We start from the raw sequence: 18,194 nt of genomic DNA on the forward strand, positions 1-18,194 counted from the left end.
CCCGTGCATATGCAGACGTGATCCCCAGACACGGAGGCCCCAACAAGCCAGGTTCCCCTTCACTGAGGTTGAGCATCAGATGAAAGTCATTTCTATGGATGGCATCCATTTATTAATGCTTTAGGCTCTAGCTTCAGACTGCCCCTGGCAATGGGACATGCCTAAAAACTTCAGAGCAGGCTGCTGCCTCCTCTTTCCTTCTGAGTTCACAGCTGTAAAGGTAAAGGGTCTTTCAATCCATTAATAAGGTACATCTTTACATATTTTAGGTCGGCTTTTATCAATATTTAGTAGCTTTCAGCCTATAAGTGCTACATGTGTTTTGTTAAATTGGCACCAAAATATTTAAATTTTTATGAGCAATTATAAACAGTATATTTTAAATTTTGGTACCCTTTGTTCGCTGCTAGTATATAAAAATACAATTGATTTTTGTATGCTTATTTTGTCTCCTGTGAGCTTGTATACTCACTTCTTTATTCTAGGACTTTTCTGAAAATGCCTTGAAGTTTTCTACATAAACAATGACATCCTCTTGTGAGATAACAGAAAATATATAAATTGGCCTTTGACTCCAGGTTCTGGCAACCTTGTGACTTGTCAGGTGATAAGAGAGTCTTTTGATCTAACGTGGTTGACTCTGGGTAGGCTCCTGAAGGAGGACTGGCCACCTGAGAAACCAAGCCATGATTAGTACATTGGAATTTTCAACCCCATACACCATTCTCTTGAGGGGGAGGGGCTAAAAATGGAGTTAATGATCAATCGTGTCTACATAATGAAACCTCCATAAAATCCCAAAAGTATGGCATTCAAAGTTTCCAGAATGGCAAATGCACCCACTGAGAGAGTGACACAACCTTACTCCATGGGCACAGAAGTTCCTGAACTCAGGACCCTCCTAGACCTCAAGCTAAAGTACCTCTTCATCTGGTCTTTCTTCTGTGTTCTTTATCCCGTCCTCCAATAAACTGGTATTTCACTCAGTTCTATGAGCCCCTCTTGCAAATTAACCAAACCTGAGGAGGAAGTCATAGGAACCACTGATAATGTAGCTGGTCAACCAGAAGTACAGTTGATAACCTGAGCTTGCAACTGGTATCTGAAGTTGGGGGGCGGGGGGACAGGCTTGTGGAACTGAGACCTACAAAATCTGACACCATCTCCAGAGTGTCAATGTAGAACATCCAGTTAGCATCCAACTTCCTTATTGTTATGGAAAAAACCACACACATCTGATGACCAGAAGTGTGAGAAGTGAAGTGCTCTGTGTGAGTAGTAAAGGAGACTCATAGGACACAGAAACCCACAGTAGGAAAGAACTAGGTTTTTCCCTACGAAGAAAGCAAAAAATAAATTTCCCCCTTTTTACATCTGAATATAGAAACAATTGTATCACTTCCCAATGTGTATAGCTTTTATGTCCTTTTCTTGCCTTACTACACTAGCTAAGATTCACATCGCTATACCGAATAAGAATAGTGAGAGAAGATAGCCTTGCCTTATCCCCATAAGGGTACCATTCATTTAATTTTTCACCATCAAGTATTATGTTGAATTTATGCTTTTTATAGATGCTCTTTATCAAGTTGAGCACATTTCTCACTATTTCTTTTTGAATGAGAGTTTTTATAAAGAACATATGTTGAATTTTTCAAATATTTTTTCTATACCAATTGATACCAATTATGTGATTTTTCTTATTTAGCCTGTTAATAGGGTGGAGTATATTGATTTTTAAATATTAAACAAGCACTGCATCCCTAGAATAAACCTTACTTGGTCATGCTGTGTAATTTTATATGTTGCTAAATTCTATTTGTTAATATTTTACTATGGATTCTTGTGTCCATAATTCACAAGGACTGTTCTCTCTAGTTTCTTTTTATCATATTGGCTTTATTTCCACAAAATGAGTTGGAAAGTGTTTCTTCCTCTTCTGCTTTCTAGAAGAGTTGTATAGAATTAATTCTTTGTCGAATGTTTGACAGAATTCTCCAATTTGGCCTGGGGATGTTTTAGGAGTTTTTAAATAATTCAATTTCCTTAATAGTTACAGGGTTTTTCAAAGTGTCTTACATATTGGTTGTGGTATTTTGTGTTTTTGGAAGCATTGTTCCATTTAATCTAAGGTTTCAGATTTATGCTTACAGAGTTGTTCCTTCTATTTCCTTACTACATTGTTGATGTTTTCAGTGTCTGTAGTATTATCCCTCATTTCATCCTGCTATTATTTTTGTGTATGGTGTAAATTGGTGCTTGAGTTTTATTTTTTTGCACATAGCTGTCCAGCTCTCCCAACACCATTTTTGAAGAGGCTATCTTTACTCCATTTTATGTTGCTGCCCCCTTTGTTGAATATTAATTGACCGTAGAGACTTGGGTTTATTTCTGTTCTGTTCCATTGGTCCATGTGCCTGTTTTTATGCCAGTACCAGGCTGTTTTGATTACAGTGGCCCTGTAATACAGTTTGGTATCAGGTATTGTGATCCCTCCTACTTTGCTCTTCTTTCTCAAAATTGCAGCAGCTATTCGGGGTCATTTATGGTTCCATATAAATTTTTGAAGTGTTTCTTCTATGTCTGTGAAATATGCCATTCATTCTACTATTATTAATTTCATTCTTTTTCTAGGTTAAAAGCTCCATTACAGGTGGAGCTTAGATATTGATTTGAGACTTTTCCTCTTTACTAGTGTATGCATTTAATGCTATAACTTTTCCTCTCAGACCTGCTTGAGTGTCCCACCAATTCTGATATATTATATTTTCATTTCCATCCAGTTCAATATATTTATACATTTTTCTTGAGAATTTCTCTTTTTACCATGATTATTTAGAGGTGTCTTGTTTAATCTGAATGAATTTGGGAATTTTTAAAATCTTTCTATTAGTTTTGTAGTTTGAAATCTACTATGGTCAGAGAACACACTCTGTACTCAATTTTTAAAAAATTGTTGTAGTTTCTTTTATGACATAGAACATGATCTATCTTGGTAATGTCAGGGAGGCACTTAAAAAGAATGTATACTCTTTTTTTTTTTTTTTTTTTAGTGTTCTATAAATGTCGGTTAGATCCCATTAAGTTCATGGTGTTGCTGAGTTTTTCTATATCCTTGCTGATTTTCCAACTAGTTGTGATATCAATTGTTGAAAGACGAATGTTGAAGTCTCACGTTATTATTGTGGATTGGTCTATTTCCCCTTTCAGTTCTCCCAGTTTTTACATTACATATTTTTTCAGTTTGTTGTGTTTTACATGCATATTTATGATTGCTATATTGTTTTGATGGATTGACCATTTTATCACTTATTGAAATGTCCTTCTTTGTCTCTTGCAACTTCTCTGAAGTCTATACAAAATTAATGTAGTTACTCCTGCTTTTCTTAGCTAATCTTTGCAAGACATATTTTTCCATCCTTTTTTATTCAGCTTGTCTGTATAGTTATATTCAAACTGGGTTTCTTACAAACAGCATAGAGTTTGGTCATGTTTTTTCATCTATTTTGCCAAGCTCTTTTTTAATTAAATTGTTTAGACTTTACATTTAGTGCAATTACTGATATGTTAGGGACTGAGTCAGACTTTTTTCATTGTTCCCTGTTTTTCATTTGCTTTATTTTTCTTACCTTTCTTTAGATTACTTGAACGTTTTAAAATCCCATTTTGATATATACATAGCATTGAGGAGTGTCTGACTGTACAGCCCTTTAAGTGGTTGCTCCAGTTGTAACCTTTTGTGTACATTACTGACTACAGTCTACTTGTGTTGTCATTTTACCAGCTCAAGTGAAGAAGAGAAACCTTACCTGTCTTACATCCCTTTACTCTCTCTATAAATAATATAATGGTTTTAGTTTTTCCTCTACTTTCATTTAGAATCATAGAAAACAGTGTTATAATTTTTGCTTCAACTATCAATCATAATTTAGAGAACTCAAGAGAAGACAAAATTTATTTGATTTATCTATATTTTTGTTACCATGTTCTTCCTTCCTTCCTGATGTTCCAAGTTCCCTTCTTTTTAATGTTACTTTTACTATTTACAGAGAATTTTCTTAAGCTATTCTTTTGTGACAAGTCTGTCCAACAAATTCTTTCAGTTTTCAACTGAAAATATCTTCATTTACTTTTCATTAATGAGTGATGTTTTATTGGTATATAATTCTAACTTGATAGTTTTTTTCTTTCAGTGCTTGAAAGAGTCATGCCTCTTTCTGGCTACCCAGTTTCTGAAGATAAATCTAGGATTCAAATTGTTTCTCACTGCTTTCAAAATTTTTTCTTTGTCTGTAGTTTCACTATAGTATGTGTTGGAGTGACTTTCTATAGGTTTATCTTCTTTGGAGTTCACTCGGCTTCTTGAACCCATAGACTATGTCTTTGGCCAAAGTTGGGGAGTTTTCAAACATAATTTTTGAGTGCTTTTCAACCCTGCCCTTTCTCATTTTCTTCTAAGATTTCAAAGACACAAGTGTTAGATTTTTTTTGTTGTAGTCCCACAGGTTCCTGAGACTCTGTCCCTTTTTTCTTCAGTCTTTTTTCTCTATATTGCTCAGATCAAATTATTTCCATTGTTTTATCTTCTAGTTCACTGACTCTATCTTCTGTTCTCTCCATTCTGCTACTGAGACCATCTACTCATTTTTTTAAAAATTTAGGTTATTACATTTTTTTGTTCTAATATTTCCATTTGGTTCTCCTTTATATCCTCCATTTCTTTGCTTAGACTTTCTATTGTTTGCAAAGAGTGTCTATTTTTTCATGTTTCAAGTGTGTTTGTAATTGCTCTTTGAAGCCTTTTTATGATGACACCTTTAAAATAGTTTGTTTATTCTAATCTCTGACACCTTTAAAATAGTTTTGTTTATTGTAATCTCTCTGCCATCTTGATGTTGACATGTATTGATTACCTTTTTCATTCAGTTTGAAATCTTTCTGATTCTTTGTGTGGCAAATGATGTTTTTATGGAACAGGTACATTTCCATGTAATACTGTGAGACTCTGGATCTAATTTAAATCTTTTGGACTTCTCTGACACTATGCGGCAAGGAAAGGAGGTGCTGGTTCATCATCACTCTTCTGGCATGGAGATATCTCGGTAATGTCAGGGAGGCACTTGAAAAGAGTATGAATTCTGCTTTTTTGGTGGTGTTCTATGAATGATAGTTAGATCCTGCTGATGGTGCTGTTGAGTTTTTCTATATCCCTGCTGGTTTTCTGTCTAGTCGTCACATCAATTGTTCAAAGATGAATATTAGAGTCTCCTACTATAATTGTGGATTGGTCTATTTCTGACAAGTGGAGCTAGAAGTGTAGGTTACCACTTGGTCTCCGTCGCTCCAAGTGATGGGTATGAGTTCCTCATTATTGCTGAGTAAGGTAAGGTAAGGGTGGGAGTTCTGGCTCCCCATGTAGTTCCCATGCAGGAGTCGATGTGCAGTGGTTGGAGTGTATCATTATTGCTGACTGGTAGTGAAAGTTCTACCTTTCCACCTGGCCTCCTTTGACACCACTTCGCAAGTGGGAGGTGGGAGGAGGCGCCGGGTAGAGGCAGAGGTCTATGCTCCCCATATGATCTCCACTGACACCACAAGATGTGGAGCCCCTCTCCTCCTGTCAGGGGTAAACGTCACAGCTCCCTGCTTGGCCTTTTCTGACCACATCATGTTGGTGGAGTTGGAGCACCTGGCTATGGAACGGGCAGGGCAGAAGTCTAGGCTTCTTACCAGGCCTTGGCTAACATGGGGGCGGGAGTGCACAGTTCTTCCTGTGGTATCGCTGACAATAGTCAACGATAGAACAGATAGAATTTCATTATATTATACTGAAATGTCCTTGTTTCTATCGAAATTTCATTTCCATAGAATTGTCAATGATAGAACAACATAGAACAATACTGTCTGAAAGTTTTCTATCTTGCTAAGTGTCCTTTCTTTGGCTACAGAAAGCAGACTTTGTTAGAATTGTTTTTTTTTTTTGGCTGTTCTCATCAGTGTTTCTGGGTTATCAGCTTCATCAGTACCCAGTCTAGGATAGATGGGACAAAACAGAAACAAGGATTAGCCACCGTGTCACTCCTAGGGTTTGAGGTCCTTATTGGTCTCTACCTTTCAGAGTCTTCTTCTGTTTTTTTCTTTGTAATGTCCTCAGTGCGAGGAATAGAGAAAAGTATACCTACTCTATCTTCCCATAAGAGTAGTCCTATTGTAAGTTTCTATCCATGACATATTTAGATTTGAATTTTAGTAAATTCATCCATCAGAGTGTGAAAATGGACCAATAAAATTAGATGTATTTAGTTTCCATATATATAAATACACAGAGATGGAGAAAGAGAGGTCATGTAAATATTAATATGTAACATGTATTGTATTTCCTTCTTTTTAAAATTTTTAAAAAAGATATACCACTACTTAAATAATCTATCATGAATAAGAAAATATTACATGGCAAATTGTGCAAAATTACAGATACCTCAATGCCAGAAAAGAGTAAAACGGACAAGTATGTGTGCTACCCTCAAGGGATAATGAATAATTATTATATATTCAGTTAGTAATATAGCATGAAGAATTCTACATTCTGTTTTTCTGTTTACCTAATAATATTTTGTAGTAGGTAATATCCTGTGTCATTAAGTATCTCTGAAGTCACAATGTTAATGATTTCTGGAGGGTAAATTTCTAGAAAATAATATTACTGGATCAAAAAACGTAATGCTGTTTTAAAGCTCTTGACACACATCACCATCTCACTTTCCAGAAAGAAGGCACGGATTTTTATTCCTTCTAATGCACAAGGTTGTCCGCCCTAATACAGTATTGCCAGAGCTGAGTATTATTCTTTCCAAAGTTTTTGTTGATTAAGCAAAGTAAACAAATTATCTCATTTTAACTCACCTTTCTTTTATCACTAGTAATTTACTTTGTTATGTATTGATTAGCCATGAATGTGTCTTTTTAAATTTGTCTGTTATGTCATGTTCCCATTTTTATATTGTGGTGCTAGTACTTTTCTTATTTATTTACAGAAGTTTTTTATATATTAAGGAAATGAAACCATTTTAAGTTATATTTTCTTAGAGATTTCTCTAGTGTCCCATGTTTTTATCTTTGCTTTTGAAATATGTACATTTTAATTTTTACATGATCACTTTAATGTAATGTGTTTGCTTTGGGATTTTTTCTCACAGGAATGTTTTTTAAACTATACGAAAGGATGAGTCACTTTTCCCCTTCATTTATGTTATTTGGTGGTTTGTTTTAACTTCAGAGATAAGCAGAGGTGAGCAATGTAGGTCTACCCCCATGAGGTACAGGAATAAATCTACCAGCACAGTCAACTGCAGCAAATGTCACTGGGCTGACCTGACCCATGGAGGATCTTTGAAGGTGAACAGAGTCCTGTTCACATCTGCTTAAAATAGCCATTCCCTGGTCCCGGACAATTCCCTTGATCTTCCTCCTTCCAATCAACTTGGCAGACAAGTCCTTGCTTTAACCTCTCTCCCACTTTATTCTCTAATCTGCCAGGAAATTAATGCAAGTCCTGAGCCTCCCTAAACACCATCTTTTCCAGGCATCCTTTTTCATCTTTGATTCTTAAATTGAAATAATATGTAAAAGAAAACTTTGCTATTCTATTGGCAACAGCAAATGTGGCTTCAAGAAATATTTATCTTAGGAAAACAATCTCTTCGAGTGGGTCTGTATTGTAATAACCACCCCTCCCGGCATAAACTAAACACTTCATTCTCCATCCGACAGTTTCTGTCTTCCCAGTTCCTGGGCCTCATTTATGTCCAGCATCTGAATGTCAGGTGTTGGATGAACACATCTGCCCTTAAAGCCTGCAACACGGCAATAAAAAGTCCCTTCAGCTAGAGTTGTCCAAAGAACACTCCCCCCATCAGTTTGCTACCCTGGGCCACAGATGGACCTGCATGGTGCCTGCGACACATGCAGGTTTCCGGGCTTCATTTTATGACGCTCGCCCTGCACCACCCAGGTTTCACTGCCACACTTTGCCCAGAAACACCTGCCTAACCTGCCCCGGGCTCCAGTCCTCCCCCAGGCATTCCCAAAGGGCAAAGCCATCATCGGGGTTATGACAAGCCCGTCTCATTTCTTTGTGCTGAAGTATCCTTGTACATGATTAAAAATTTTAAAGAAAATAACCCGATGGTTGTTTTCTTTACAAAAAGCATTTCCAAAGTTAACAATTGGTTATTCCTGTGACAAAAATAATCCATCAGTTTTGCAAGGACACTGCCTGGAAATAAGCTTCCACAAGGTCATTTGAGTTTTTGGGTGTGATCTTAGGATACTGGAAACTTCCCAAATCATGGGATGCTAAAGAATGCAACACAAAGTGACAGCACGGGTGAGTGCATTTCAGAGAGGTGCGGGGAGGTGAGCACAGGCCGGACTCCAGAGAACCTGCAGGCAGCCAGGAGCCCAGGGTCCTCACACCACGCTCAGCGTCTGAACCCGAGGCAGCAGCAAACTTCTGAACCTGGCTGGCTGGACTGCACCACCTTTGCTGACCTGCCTACAATGGCACTGACACCGAAACACTCCACTTAACCCCGGTCACACCAGATTTAAGTCAAATTCAACAATATTCTCTCTATGAGGGATACACTTTAGATTCAAAGATATAAATAAGTTCAAAGTGAAATGATGAAAACAGATCTATCATGCCAACAGCAACCACAGAGCTGGAATGGGTATGCTAATATCAGAAAACAACTCAGAAGCCAAAACATTACCAGAGAGAAAGAGGAAAACTTTACAAGAAAGAGGTAAAGCTATCTCTATTCTCACATGCCATGATTCTGTATATAGAAAATCCTAAGAAATCCACGAAAACTCCTTAGAACTAATAAACCAGTTTAGGAAGGTTGCAGGATACAAAATCAATATATAGAACTTAATTATATTTCTACACACTAACAATGATCAATCAAAAATAAAATTAAGAAAATAATTCCATTTATAATGGCACCAAAGAGAACAAAATAAATAGGAATAAAATTTAACAAAAGAAGTATAAGATTTTTACACTAAGAACTACAAATATTGTTGAGCAAAATTAAACATCTAAATAAATAAAATACATCCCATGTTCCTAGCTGGAAGATTTAACATCATTAAGATGGCAACACTTTCCAAATTGGTCTACAGATTCAAGGCAGTTCCCATCAGAATCTAAGATGCTTTTTTTCAGTAACTGACACAATGCTGCTAAAACTCACCTGAAAACAGAAGGGACCCAGAATAGCCAAAACAACCTTAAAAAGAAGAACAATGCTGTAGGACTCACAACGCCCAGAGCAGAGACTCACCGCATGACTACAGTCATCAGGACATGGTGGCACGGTGTAGGAGAGACAGAGAGGCCAGCAGAATGAAACAGAGCCTGTGGATAAATCCTTACATTTGTGGTCCTTTGACATTTCCACAGGGGGCCAAGACAAATCAGTGGGGAAAGAGTAGTCCTTCCAACGAATTGTGCTGGGATGACTGGATAGCCACACACAATAGAGTGGAAGTAGCGTCCTTCTCAAACCCAAATATGGGGCCGAAACTCTAACGCTCCATGAGAAAGCATAAGAGTAAGTCTTCATAACATTGACTGTGGCAATGGTGTCTTAGATTTAACACCAAAAGCAACAAGAGAGAAAATTAGATACGTTAAACTTCATCAAAATTTTAAATTTCCGTGCTTCAGAAGACATCATCAAGAGAGTGAAAAGACAACCCACAGATTAGGAGCATAGCATTTAATCACACACACACACACACACACACACACACATACACACATTTGCTCATATATCTGATAAGGAATGTGTATCCAGAATATGTAAAGAACTCTTGCAGCTCACTGGGGAAAATAATCCAATTTACAAATGAGTAAAGGATCTAAATAGACATTTCTCCCAAGAAAATATACAAATGGCCAATAATCACATGAAAAGATACTCGTTATGATTAGTCATTAGAAAAATACTAATCAAGACTCCGATCAAACACCCCTGACACCCACTGGGACGGCTGTGACAACAGAGAAGGACGCCTGCAAGTGCCGGTGGCGGCGTGTGGAGAAGGCCGAGCCCTGGTGCGCTGCTGGTGGGAGTGCAGACGGCGCAGTCGCTCTGGTAAACAGTCTGGCGGCTCCTCAGATGCTCAGCGTAGTTACCATATACAATGACTCTCGGTAAGAAGCACTTTTTCACAGTAGAAAAAAGTGGGAGAGCCCTGGTTGGGTGACTCAGTTGGTTGGAACATGGGGTTCGATCCCCAGTCAGTGCACACACCTAGGCTGTGGGTTAGATTCCTGGTCAGCAGTATGGGAGGGACCAACTGATGTTTCTCTCTCACATCAATGACTCTCTCTCTCTCTCCCCACTCCTTCTCTTTCTAAAATCAATAAACATATTCTAGAGGAAGGATTAAAAAAATTTTAAGTGGGAGCAACTTAATATTCACCAATTAATGACTAGGTAAATAAAATGTAGTACATCCATACATGGGAATATTATTTGGAATATAAAAAGCAATGATGTTCCAATACATACCGTGACATGCATAAATCGGGGAAACATGTTACGTGAATGCTGTCAGTCACAAAATGATGCATACTGTACAGTTTTATTCATATGAAATGCCCAGGATAGGTAAATCTATAAGAGACCAAAAAAATACATTACCTCTTGCCTAATGTGGGGGGTGGGGGTTAGTCATTGGAAGTGACTACTAATGGGTCCAGGATTTCTTTTGGGGCTGACAACAATTTGGTTACAATTTGGTGATGGGTGCACAACTGCGAATATATTAGGCAGCACTGAATTATACACTTTAAATGGGCAAATACTATGGTAGCTGAATTAAATCTCAAGAAGGCTGTTACTTGAGTGGGGGGCCACTGACTTTACCATGAGCTCCTGAACCCCCAGTCCTGCACACAGTCAGAAACCTGTTGCTGACACCGACACAGCTCTGCGCGTCCCACCACAGACGCAGGGGCAGCATGAGGTAGTGTGTGCAGTGTGTACGTGCACAGGGTCCCAGAACAGTGCACAGAACGAGCTCCAACTAGCAACAAAAATGTCCCCAGATGCTCGTTTTGAAGATAAAATAGAGAACTTCCGAAACATAGTGAGACAAAACGCATCTCAGAAACAGTCCATGTGGAAGGCACGCTAGACTTAGCTGCAGGATCAACTAATCTGTTGAACACGAGCCACTGCGCTGGCGTCTTTGGTTCACACTACAATTCTCTTTAGAGCAGACAGGTTTGGTCTCGTAAGTACGAATTTCTCTTTGCTTGTACATTATTCATACATTTTAAAGTGATGTTTTCTGTCACAGTTTCCCCCTGGACACTGAAAACTTCCTTCAAGTCCTATTATAATTTGAAGCTGCAATTTTCTCCTCATAAGCAAACCACTAAAGTGACTTCAGGTCCAGTGACAGCGCCCCATCCTCCCCTCCCTGCAGGTGTAGCTGGGTCTCTAGACAGTCGCCAGCCCAGGCCACGCGGGAGTAGCAGGAGTTGAGGCAGAACAATTAGGCAGGCTTCTACACTACTGACGAGAGTGAGAATCTTAGCCCCCCATTCATCTGAGTCCGCCGACTTCCTCTTGGGGTGGAGGAGATTCTGGTTATTACTGGGTTGTTGTATGTAAATGCGTTTGGGACCAAGAAATGAAACAATAATTTACGGAGTGACCATTCTAACATTTTGGTGCATTCAATGAGTCACAGCAGTTTTTCCACAAAATCTTTTTTAAAGGAGGTATTATGCCAGTACGTTCAAGTTTCTGGAAGGAACCAAAGTCCAGCAGAGCTACATCATGTGGCCTGAGGCCCAAGGACAAGCCCGGCCTCATTAGAACTCGACCCTCTGCACACTCCTTCCCCCCAAGTTCTGCTGGAAGATTCTGTGGACACGAGAGAGTGACGGCCAGTGACCAGGGAGCGGCACTGGTCTGGGTCAGCCAGGGAGACACCTGCGCTGAGGGGAAGCACGGGGCTGAGACGTAACTGGCGTTAGAAGTTTTGGCTGATAAAAAATAGAAGGTAGATGCAGTCCCTCCACGATAAGTACATTAAGTATTTAGCAGCAGGTAAATTTCTTAGAGAACCACTTAAAATATTAATTTACTTAAGTAATTGTGTTTCTCTTCAAAAAAATGTTAGGCGTTTTATGTGCCCGTAAGGAGAAATGAATAGATGTCCTCCACTGTCGGCAAGCAAGTAACCAAAGCTTTCTGTGATAAAAAAAGAAGGAAGGAAGGAAGGAAGGAAAAATCTCAAATCCTATTCAAAAGGAGAAAGCTGAACTTTTTGCCCAAATTATTTAGAAAGGCAACACATACTTAAAAGAAACAGGAAATTAAGCCCCGAAGATGGAACAATAGAAACGAGCTCTGGTAACTGGCTAACGCCGAGCAGCGAGTGTCTCAGCACCCACCTGGAGGGCCCCGGAGGGTGGGCAAAAGCCTGGGGCTCAGGGCTGCTTTCACTCTCCGCTCTCATTGGAAGGCCGGAACATGATCAAAGGCCGCAGAGGAACTAAGAGTCGGTGCCCTGCCCTTCAGCTGTCTGATCCTGTACAAAGGCATTTTGATGTGTTTCAAAAGAAGCCAAATTTCCACTCCTCACAACAAGATCTGAAAACTCAGAACACGCTAACACATTCAACACTTTCACTTTCAGATCCAAGTTCATGCATCCCAAGCCATCTTTGACATGCAGAGGCTGCCATCTGCCTGAAGAAACCACACCGCGCCCCCATTTCCAAACTGCATGCAATAACAACATCCTGCGACGGCGGTCAGGAAACCCTGAAAACAGTTTGGGGTTAAGGCACTGGCGAGCCTGGAGGAGCAGGTCGTGTGGAACCAGCACAGTGACCGGCACGTCTCATGAGCACGTGGGGGAGATGTTAGCCNAGATCCAAGTTCATGCATCCCAAGCCATCTTTGACATGCAGAGGCTGCCATCTGCCTGAAGAAACCACACCGCGCCCCCATTTCCAAACTGCATGCAATAACAACATCCTGCGACGGCGGTCAGGAAACCCTGAAAACAGTTTGGGGTTAAGGCACTGGCGAGCCTGGAGGAGCAGGTCGTGTGGAACCAGCACAGTGACTGGCACGTCTCATGAGCACGTGGGGGAAATGTTAGCCAACCCCACCTCTCAGGCGGCAGGCCTGGTCTGCACCGGGAGGGAGGGTGGGGGTTCAAGAAGCCCAGATGTGAGCCAGACAGCCGTTCTGGAAGTTGACTCCAGGCCCAGAAAAGAGGGCAGAAACCTGAGACGGCAAAGCACTCGATCCTTCCTTAAGACTGATTCTAGGCAAACGCTGAAATGTGGCCTGCAGCAGGGTCTTGGGAGAAAGTGCAGGCAGGTGGGCAGTCTGCTGCAATGCAAGGGGAAGGCCCACCAGGGACCACACCCATTCAGTGCAGCCAACCAATTGTGAAAAACGCTGACCGGGGTTTAATGTTAAAGTAATACCTGCACATGGTTTAAAAACCGGTATGAAAACAAAAGACATCCTTCTTCTCCACACCTGCCCACTACTAGCTGCAGTCTCTTATACGTCCTATCAGGTAGTGTGTTCGCACGCATGTACCTGTGTATGTTCCCCCATCCATCTTTTTCATTGCACACACAGGGACATGCAGTACCTACTCTCTTGTGCCTGTTCTTTCCACTTACTGATGTGTTTGAGCTGTTCGGATCCATGCATGTTCCCATCCCACCTATTCTTTGAGACAAGCACTGGGTTTTCCATTACATGGATTAGTTACTTTTTGTTTAACCAACCTCCGATAGACACTAAGTGTCTACAGAATGTTTGTACAGTAACCGGCACTACCCTTTAAACACGCATTCTTGCTCTTCTACAAAGCACAGTGTATCTTTAAGTACCGTTTTACAAGAAAGCTCTACTAGTAAGAGAGCAGGCATTAACAATTTTGATCAATACCGAGAATCAAAAAGTTACTGAAGTAATAACTGGGTTATTAAAACCAAACAGAAGGGCCCTGGCTGGTGTAGCTCAGTGGATTGAGCTCGGGCCTGTGAACCACACAATAGCAGTTCGATTCCCAGTCAGGGCACATGCCTGGGTTGCAGGCCAGTTCCCAGCAGGGGACTCATGAGAGGCAACCATACATTGATATTTCTCTCCTTCTCTCCTTCCCTTCCTCTCTAAAGATAAATAAATTTAAAAAAAAATTTTTAATCAAACAGAAGATATTATTCACCCCTAAAGCAAACTCGTGCCCAGGGAAACTACAGGAATCGGGGTCCCCAGCCGCTGGCTGCAGTCCCCTCCTCATGACCGCGTCACCTTGCTGCCCTCCCACAGGTGCAGAGCCCTGGGCAGCGGCAGGCCACCCAGGGGCTGACTCCAGACCCGCCTGTGACTCCACAGGCCCACTGGTCTCCCAGCTCCGCCACGGTGAACGAAGAGCACGGCTGTGTGGCAGCAAATGTAGATCCAGGGTGGTGGCCACATCTAGCCCCTGGTCAGAGGACTGGAAGATGCCTGTACGCTGATGAGAGTTTCACCATCACGAGTGGGTGTGGCCTCAGGAAGCAACTCAGCTCCACAAATGCCAGCCCTGGAGGAGTGAGGGAAAACAGGAAAGCCAGGTAGAGCTACCAGCTTCTAAACTTCCAGCTTCAAGAAAAGTTTAATTTAGAAACTTGCTTTATGGTGTTGCCTTCACTTTATGCTTAAAACAGTTCTAAACCTCAAGTACCTGTTCTCCATCGACCCCATGAAATTAATTCTTTACACACAAATTTAGTCAGCAGGACATATAGACAAGTGTAAACACGTCAGTTCACAGCATTTAGATCAAGAATAAAAGTGAGTCTTTTTAATAGGGCTTTTGCTATACACCAAAAGGTATTTACTCTTTCTCCTCTAGTTTCTAAACCACAAGGACACTTTTGATGCTGGAATTCAAAAGGAATCCTCATCTTCCCCCCCCCCCCCACACGCAAACCTGCTCACTTTCCTGTGTCTCTGTCCACCCCTCACGGTAACACTCGTCTCTGCCTCACTCAGCTCCCGCCCACCAGCCGCGGCATTCCCCTGGTTCCCCTCTCCTGGCGGCCCTGTTGCTGGGCCTCACCCCTCGTCCTCCCACCCCAGGACGGAACCTCAGACCATTGAGCCATCACTCGTGAAGATAAACGCGTGCATACATTGCGCTAGGAGCCATTCAACAGCCTGTTGTCCCCAGTAATCAGGGGCCACAGCTCTTTAGTCACTGACTGCCCAGAATTTGGAAGAGAACAAGATTTCTGGAAATGCCACAGGATGGAGGGATGCACCCACACCCCGGTCAGTACTGCAGCCCTGCCTCTCACCCCCAGCACACGCACTCCTCGCCCTCAGGATCTCCTCCTTCTGGGGTAAGTCAGGTGCCAGTGTGCCCCCTTCACATCGCTGACGCCCGCTGCAGACACAGTCTCAGCTCCGCGCTCCCCAGGCCCTTCCTGCCCTCACTCCTGCCACTGCCACTGCCTCCCCCGGCCACCTACCCCCAGCCTTAGTCTCCAGCCACACTTAGCTTCCCACCAAACGAGGACACACCTGTCATTTTTTATCTCTGTGCCCTGGATTGCTGTGCCCTGACCAGAAATGTCTGTTCCTTCCGTTCCTCACTCAGCAAAGCCTTGCTCATCCTTCAGGGCAGACAAATGTCCCTGGGGTCTTTCTTCCACAGCAGCCAAGAGCCCAAGGGGCCGCTCCCTTCCTGCACTAGGTCTGTGCATGTCTTTCTCTCTGACCACATGGGAGGCTCTAAGTGACAGAATCCTAATCTCAGGCACCCAGGTTCCCAGCACCTGGAGTCTGCTTGGAACATAGCTTATACCAAGTGACTGAACAACAAAGAGACAGACAAACCTGTGGCATCTCAGATTTCTGCCTCCTTGCGTCAAAGACACTGCCGTCAGTTTAAGCCAAGCCTCGGCTCTGCCTCCTGCTGCTGGACTTGTGCAGTGGTTCATACTCTGCGCAGCCCCCCTCCCCAGCTCCCCCCACAGCCCTCGACCACAAGGTCGCCATACCTGCTGACCACAGTCAGGCACCGCCCCACAACCCAGGGCCCTCTGCTGACAGACAAGCCCGGCCGCCCCCTGTCCCCTGGGGATTGCTTCTCTCTCTACTGGTTTCTTCTTTTTTAAAACAGTACCTGACACTCTGGGGAGAAAGAAAAATGGAGTTTGTCCGTGAAACTGAGCTTCACTTAGACACACTGAGAAATGCAATCATCTTCCATCTACGATGAGGGGACAGGTTAAATAATCTCCCCCAGAGTATATGTCAGCAGTTTAAAACAAGGCAGGTCCTTAATGACATGCGATGGTCTCCAAGAAGGATCATTCTGTGGAAAAGTACAGCTGTACAAGAATGTATAGATGGTGCTGCCACTCACGTGCAAAAATACACACATGTAAATGCACACAAATTATGTGGAAAGATACACATAAAATTGTTAACAGTGGTGAGCCGGCAGGTATGGCTCCGTTGGTTGGAGCATCATCCCATAAACCTTAAGGCTGTGGGGTTCAATTCCCAGTTGGGGCACATGCCTGGGTTACAGGTTTGATTCCCAGACCGGCGCTGGCAAGGGCGACCCCCCAATCAGGACACATACCATTCCTGGTCAGGGCATCGGTCCCCAGTCCAGTGTATCGGGAGGCAACCAATTGATTCGTCTCTTTCTTTCTTCCTCTCTCTCTAAAAACAATGAAAGGAAATGTCTTTGGTTGAGGATGAAAAATAATTACTAAAAAAATGTTAACAGTTGTGACCCTGGGGAAGGGGTCTAGAATCAGGAAATGGACAGGCAGGGAAGACTCTAAATTTTATAAGAATGTGCCCCATGTATCACTTGTATAATTAAAAATCTAAGAATAGGTGAAAATATAATAAACATCATTCCTTTACGGCCTCTTAGGTGAAGTCTTCTCATTGGGCTTAAAATAAAAATTGAGTCATCACTCCTCCAAAATAGCCTGTTCGTCACGGAATTGAGACTCATGCTTAGTTTGAGAATGTGAAATCTGGCAAAAGAGCTAGAAATGCAAAGTTAAGAAAAAGTAAAACCAGAGGTGTTTGAGAGGCAGCCCTGAGAAGGCAGCTTCAGGGCCTGCTCCAGCCCACTCACCTCCCCCCAGGACTCCCCCCTCTCCCCCTGCGCCCCGCTCCGCCGCCTCCAGCTCCACCCCAGCCTCCAAGCACAGGCAGAGCCCTGCTCCGACCCATGCCAGCCAGGCCCCAGGGGCCCAGGCCAAGGCGCCCCGCTCCTTCCATCAACATTTACGACTAGAAACATACAATTACAACTTTTAGCAGACAAACATGTCTTGGGATATTGATTCTTATTTTTCCAGTTCGTATTAACTTTCCCAGCAACCAGAAATTCTCCTGAAGGCACTGATTTTAGAAGTCCTTTTAGAAGCTCAAAAAAATAGAATTGACCCACCATGCAGAAATGCGTTAAGAAATGAAACCATCAGCCACTACCATGGGCGGGCAACTGGCTGCCCAGGCACATGCCCAGTCACCTCGCCAAGCCCTGACGGCCTCCAGGGCCCCATCTGCACAACCACCCGCTGGCTAGAAAACCTGACCAGCAGGTGCCTGATCAGAGCAATATCTGTTGGCCACAGTGAGACACCAGCCCCAGGAACCTACATTCGAGGCTGCTCCCTGGGAGCTCCAATCCTGTCAGCCAGCTTATTCCCCAGGGCTGGGGCCAAGAACCGACAGCACTGTGGAAGTGAAAGCCTGATGAAATCTACAGACCCTGGTTGGAAGGGAGAGATATCCAGCCTACACGGGGTACACCTGGGAGGAAAACATCGGCAGCGCTCTCTCACCACGAGAAAGACAGTCTCAGCTAGTCTCCTTGGAAAGGCTATTTCCACATGGGTTAGAGGGCCTTGTATTCCCTTAGGTGAGGGTTACTCCTGAACATGCAGTAACTCCACAAGCCTAGAGACTATGCCTTCCCGAGGACATGTCTCTGAAGTGGAGTGGCCTTCTGGGTCACAGCACAGATTTCTTGCTGTAGAAAAATGAACAGCTTTAGGTCCCTGTGAGCTTTGCGGACCTTCAAGAGGTGAGAGTCCTCTTGTGTTTGGT

General features: G+C 42.5%; 1 protein-coding gene across 1 annotated transcript in view; it reads right to left on the reverse strand.

Moving 5' to 3' along the window:
* ACOXL (acyl-CoA oxidase like) overlaps window positions 1-18,194 on the reverse strand; it is a 263,368-nt gene that overhangs the window by 176,882 nt on the left and 68,292 nt on the right. The window contains 1 exon segment of the mRNA XM_037056729.1: window positions 5,080-5,098. Within this exon segment, the coding sequence (XP_036912624.1) occupies window positions 5,080-5,098 (19 nt within the window).

The sequence above is a fragment of the Sturnira hondurensis genome, unplaced genomic scaffold (assembly GCF_014824575.4).
Source record: "Sturnira hondurensis isolate 20B ecotype Veracruz unplaced genomic scaffold, ASM1482457v3 Scaffold0009178, whole genome shotgun sequence".
NCBI classification, from domain to species: Eukaryota; Metazoa; Chordata; class Mammalia; order Chiroptera; family Phyllostomidae; genus Sturnira; species Sturnira hondurensis.